This window comes from Lathyrus oleraceus, chromosome 2 (assembly GCF_024323335.1).
Source record: "Lathyrus oleraceus cultivar Zhongwan6 chromosome 2, CAAS_Psat_ZW6_1.0, whole genome shotgun sequence".
NCBI lineage: Eukaryota > Viridiplantae > Streptophyta > Magnoliopsida > Fabales > Fabaceae > Lathyrus > Lathyrus oleraceus.
In genome coordinates, this window is record NC_066580.1 from 389,589,269 (window position 1) to 389,594,956 (window position 5,688).

Genomic DNA, 5,688 nt, shown 5'->3' on the forward strand with positions numbered 1-5,688 from the left:
CTTGGTCCGAAGAATTGTGTTGCTTTGGAAGCTTACACTCTTTGGGTAAGGAAGAGAGCCCTCGAGTACCTCATGCCGTATGAGTATCCAAGACCTACCCCTATGGTTATGGTTGGGCCTTCAACCCTCCCTAATTAAGGAGTGGAGGAGTTGAGAGACGAAGACTATTCGCGTGCTTGGGTTCGTAAGCGTGAGGAGCTTCTTCAGCAGCTCAAGGATAAGGATGCAATGATCGAGTTACTAGAGCATCAGGTTATTGATGAACCCAATGATGTGGTTACTTCTCTCCTACCTCACTCATCTAGGTTTTAGAAGAAGAGATATGATCAGCTCACCAAGGAGAAGGCCGACATGGAAGCAACTTATGAGAGAGAGGTGAAGAGGCTCCTTTCAACGTATCTTCCGATCTCGAAGGCTTTGGACGACTGATTCTATGGATCCATAGGATGTTTATTCTCCTTTTCTCTTGTATTGTATTTGGTTACCGAGACTGTATCACTTCTTTGGTGTAAAAAGTTTCTAAAGATTATATGAGTATTCCACATATATCTCAAAAAGTTCAAAATTTTGAAAACGTTTGCAAATAAATCTTTATAAAGTTCCTCTAATATAAAAAAACAAATCATATGCACGAGCATTGCATGCATCATATGCATAAGCAGGTTTTGGTTCCGAGCTCTTGATACAGTGGTCTAACTCTTTGCTCTTCATCATTTTGAAGACAAGTTGACGCATCCGTACCGCACTTGCGTAAACGTCAAAGCAATGGCCGAACAACTAGAGAATGAGAACAGAGAGCTCAAAGAAGAAGTGAGCCGGTTATCTGCCTTAGTGGAGTCTCTGCTTCAAGCTCAGAAGCAAGCTGCAAATGTGCAAGCATCCGCGTCCAATCAACCGCCTGAGGTAGCTCCTACCTATATACCAGCCTCTACTATGGGATCAGTTAATGTAATGCCTTCCGGTTACCCTTGGGGGATGCCCCATAATTTCATGCCCGAAGGACATCATCCGCAAGTGCAAGTTCAGCCGGCATCTAGCCCGGTCCCTGTGGTGCCACCCCCGGTAGTTAATTCTGTTCCTACTCCAGCTCACATTCCTCAAGTCCGTGTTGACGAGACTATCTACCATTCTGAGGCCTTTGAAAACACGGATGTGTATGACAAGTTAGATGAGATGAGAGACCAGTTCTCTGATTTGAGGAAGGAAATGAAGGCCCTTCGAGGGAAAGACTTGTTTGGGAAAAGCGCCTCTGAGCTCTGTTTGGTCCCAAATGTGAAGATTCCAATGAAGTTCAAGGTCCCAGACTTTGAAAAATACAAGGGCAATAGCTGTTCGCTCAGCCATTTGGTCATGTATGCTAGAAAAATGCCTATGCATACCGACAATGATCAACTACTCATCCATTATTTCCAAGACAGCATGTCTGGCGCTGCCTTGAAATGGTTAATGGGTCTTGACTGTGGCTCCGTGCGCACTTTCAATGACCTCGGTGAGGCCTTTGTAAAGCAGTACAAGTACAACATGGACATGGCTCCAAACAGAGATCAACTGAGGGCGATGTCCCAAAAAGACAAAGAAACCTTCAAGGAATATGCCCAGAGATGGAGAGAATTGGCAGCTCAGATAGTGTCACCATTAGAGGAGAAGGAGATGACGAAGATCTTTTTGAAGACTTTGAGCTCTTTCTATTATGAGCGTATGATTGCTAGTGCTCCCTCGGACTTTACCGAAATGGTAAATATGGGGATGAGGCTAGAAGAGGGAGTCCGTGAAGGACGTCTGTCTCGTGATGATTCTTCGGCAAAGAAGTATGGAGGATTTGCCAGGAAGAAGGAAGGGGAGACTCATGTTGTTTCTTCCCATAGTAAAAGAAGGCCCTCTGTAAGGAGGAAAGAAGTGCGACTAGTCGTCAACCAACATCAGGTGGCTCATATAGCACCTGCTTTCAGAGAAGCTCAATAACCACAACAACAACCTCGTCAACAACAACAGGCTTACCGGCCTCGTGGCAACAATAATAACAAAAGCACCAGCAATTATGAGAGGAAGAGGGTGACTTTTGACCCGATGTAGGTCCGAATGTTAAGAAGAACCCATTGTCCGAGCATGGAAAGGCGGTTATCAACATGGTCCAGGGTTGTCCTGGCAAATATAAGGTCCTTTATGTGAATGATATAAGGCAGTCCCTGGTGGAAATGTGTAAGACCCCAATTTTGTCCCTAAGATCCCTCATGGAATCATATCATATCATTGCATTGCCTCAAGGATCATTGGACTCCTTGCTTCCTTCCCTGTGGGTGGGATATTCTTTGAGAGTGGTTCTTGATCACCAAGCATGTTTGCATTTGTATATCATTGTTTTTCTTTTTTATCACTAACCAAAAGTACAAAAATATATCATCTAACCTTTGTCTTGCAGATGAAGCAATCAACAGGTCAAGACAGTTAAAGGCATTCATTGAGCAATAGATGGTGGTCATTCTTGAGAATTTGGACCCCACAATCATTCACAAGAGTTCATATGAGCTATGATGTTATTTTGAAGCAAAATCCCAAGTGGTAGAGGCTTGAATTTCATCAGAACATTCTCCAGTCATCTGAAGGCCTAGAAAGTCAACTACAAAGTCAACTATGGATTTGGAGGTGGGAAGTGACTAGAAATACTTCATTCATGTTCAAACAAGTCTCATTTGACATTTCAAACATCAACATTGAAGAATTTAAAGTCAGATCAAAACTTTCCAAAAATAGAAAGTGACCTATAATTTGAATTTGCCAAAAATGGAAAGGTTTTAGTCCAACTTCAACTTCAAATTACATCATCAAGAAGGCTTCAAATGAAATTTTGTTGAACATGAAAGTTGTATATCTTTCTTTCCCATTTCCAAAAAGTCCAAGATCATCAATTTCTCATGTGTGGTTAAGGAGATATGATCAAAACATGGAAAAGTATGCTTGAAGCTTCAAATGGACATAACTTCTCAACCAAAGCTCCAAAATGAGTGGCTCTTTTTGCATTTTGTTCATCTTGACCTCTACTTTCCAAAACATCCATTACATGACATGAATTTCACTTGCATGATCATGTGCACATTTATGAAGTTTTGAGAAGGAAATTCCATAAAATGATTTTGGTGAATTATGAGCTTACAAAATCACTTCCAAAACTTGCATGGGCCTTGTTTGAGTGAAAATGAACCAATTTCGTGCACTGTTCACACATGCATTTCATGCATAGAGGTGAAAAACCAATTTGAACTTACACTCCATAACTTGCTAATTTCATTTGCATTTGATCTAAACCTGATTAGAGCATGATTAGCATTGCATATATAAACTAAAACCTAACTGTTTTCGAAGGGGGAGCACTCATTTTTTCAGATCTAGATCAAGAATCTCAAAAATTTCTTCCAAATTCTTCACATCCAAGCATATTCCATTGCTTGATTCTTGATCCTGAGGTGTTGTTGAGCAAGTTTGAAGGTGGAACCAAGAGAAGCAGTGCCATATTGAGCTATACTCGAAGGTGGAAGCATCCATGGTGATTCCAAATTTTGGTGGATTCGTGCACAATTAAGCTCCAATTTCTCCTCCAATCATCTATACAAGCATCATAGAGAAGCTTTTGATCATTTCAAGCCTTGAACCAAGCCAATTCTAGCTTCTGCTCTTCAAGAGGTTACAAATCGACTCTCTTATTTTTGAATTTCCTTGCCATGATGTTGTAGATCTAAGTGTGTTGGTTATTCTGAGCTTTGAATCGTGCAAATTGGTGCTGTTTTGAGTGAGATATGAGTGATTGAAGTTTTGATGATTGAATCTTATTTTCTTCGATCCGAGCTTATGTGTTTGTTTTTGCATGAAATGATTATGGATCTTGATTGTACGTTGCATGATGATTCGAATGCTGTGCTGGATTTTGATTTTTGGATGTGTTTTGGAAAATCTGGAAAATCCAGATGAAGATCATGATGATCTTCATCTTCAAGCTTGAATGTTCTTCATTTCCAGATTAGCTACGAATCTGTTGCGTTTTTGCTACGAAAATTCAAATTTAGCTACGAACTTTTGGCGCGCTAGGGTTTGGATCAATACGATGTCGTTTCAATGCGCGCTATTTTTGAACTCACACCGAGTTCGATTCCTGACTGCAGCATAATTTCAAATGCCTTCACATTTTATCCATTTTCCCTCCTTTGCCATATGCTATGCTTCTCATTTTTTTAAAATTTTTTTCTCATCTTTAAAAAATCATAATAATTTGAAAATTAATCCAAAAATTACCAGGTTTTTTGCATTGTGATCCTTATTCTCTCTAGTTTTTTATCATCATGATTTTACAAGTTGTGCTTGACTGGATAATTTTTTGTGCTAGAATGTTTGAACATGTATGCTTATTTGACCTTGCCATGCTTATACCTTTGTGAAATGCTGTTCTTTGATCCAATGATTCTGAAATTTTGCATGGTGAAACTAGACACATTGCTTGACATTTTGGTGTTGATTTGGTATTTTTATCAATTGTCAATTCTGTTTTATGATTGTTCTAAGTTGGTGTGACAATTTGTGTCACACCTTTTGATGTTCAACTTATATGATGTGTTTGCCATGCCAAATGATGTCCAATGCTTCTGATTTTTTGTGTGACGCATGTTATGAATGTTGTGATTGCTCATGATTTTTGTTGGAATTATTTGAATCATTTCTGATTTAATTGAGATTTTTCATTCTGGTTGATCACATTTGAGCTTTAAAATTGCCTTGAACTTCAATTGATCATGAAATGCTTTTGGTTAATGATATTGATGTAAGACCTTTTGGAATGTTTCAAGATGTGTTTGAAGTTGATTCATGTTAAATTTCAGCTTCTGTTTTGAATTTTTTCTTCACCTTTGACCCTAGGCTTTGACCTAGTGGTTTGTTGCTTATCTTTGAGCTTTGATTTCAGGTTGAGCATTCAAGTTCCATAGTGGTTGATGCTTCATCACTTGAGCATTGATGTTTGCCTTTGATTACTAATCTTTGTGTGTTTTGTAGGTTGATGTTGACTCATTTGAGTTTGACCTTTGGCTTACACATTTTGTACATTGGGATTGTTTGTTGCTTATTGACTGTTTATCTGTTTGTCTGAGCATTGTACTAATTTGTTTGATGTTTCCACAGGTACATAAGTTGCTTTAAGTTCTTTTGAACTTTGTTTTGCTTGGTTGCTTAACTACTTAGGTATAATCTCTAATCTTCATGTAGTCTGGAAGACCTACTGTTATTGGTAGGCACCTGTCTGAAGTCCTCCTTAAGAGGCAATGCTTGTGAGTGTTTATCTTTTGTGCCAAGCAGGAAAAGTCCTCTTATGAGGCAATTGGCAGATAAAAGAGATGTGTAATCCATCTCCTGCTATTCAGTGTGTCATTCACCTTGCTCACACCATGTGTTGATGCATGGTGAATAATAACCCAAGATCTTATAGAGTCAATCATTTGTGGAGAAGAGTTCCAACTTTCTGAACTCCCACACTTTCTATTGTTTAAAAGCTCTCCCAGGCCAGGGATAAGAGCTATGAGGCACACCCCTCATCTCCATTTCATCTGCTTCACCCTAACTCTCAATGTTAGGGTTAAGAGCACAATTACCCCATTCCAGTTGGCTGTAAAGCCTAACCTTGCTTGAGCCTAATTAATTGTGTATAGT

At 39.3% G+C, this 5,688-nt stretch overlaps 1 protein-coding gene across 1 annotated transcript; it reads left to right on the plus strand.

The window, feature by feature from the left end:
- Nucleotides 1-765: 765 nt before the first annotated feature.
- On the plus strand, nt 766-2,203 carry LOC127123391 (uncharacterized). Its single transcript, XM_051053613.1, has 2 exons — nt 766-1,500; nt 2,180-2,203. The coding sequence occupies exons 1-2, from the start codon at nt 766-768 to the stop codon at nt 2,201-2,203; spliced, it is 759 nt and encodes a 252-aa protein (XP_050909570.1).
- Nucleotides 2,204-5,688: the final 3,485 nt, after the last annotated feature.

Bases quoted from the DNA above. Each gene is read 5' to 3' on its own strand.
- LOC127123391 (XM_051053613.1), top strand. From the start codon at position 766: ATGGCCGAACAACTAGAGAATGAGAACAGAGAGCTCAAAGAAGAAGTG. The intron at 1,501-2,179 runs GTAAAGCAGTAC...GAATGATATAAG, and splicing joins ATGACCTCGGTGAGGCCTTT to GCAGTCCCTGGTGGAAATGT.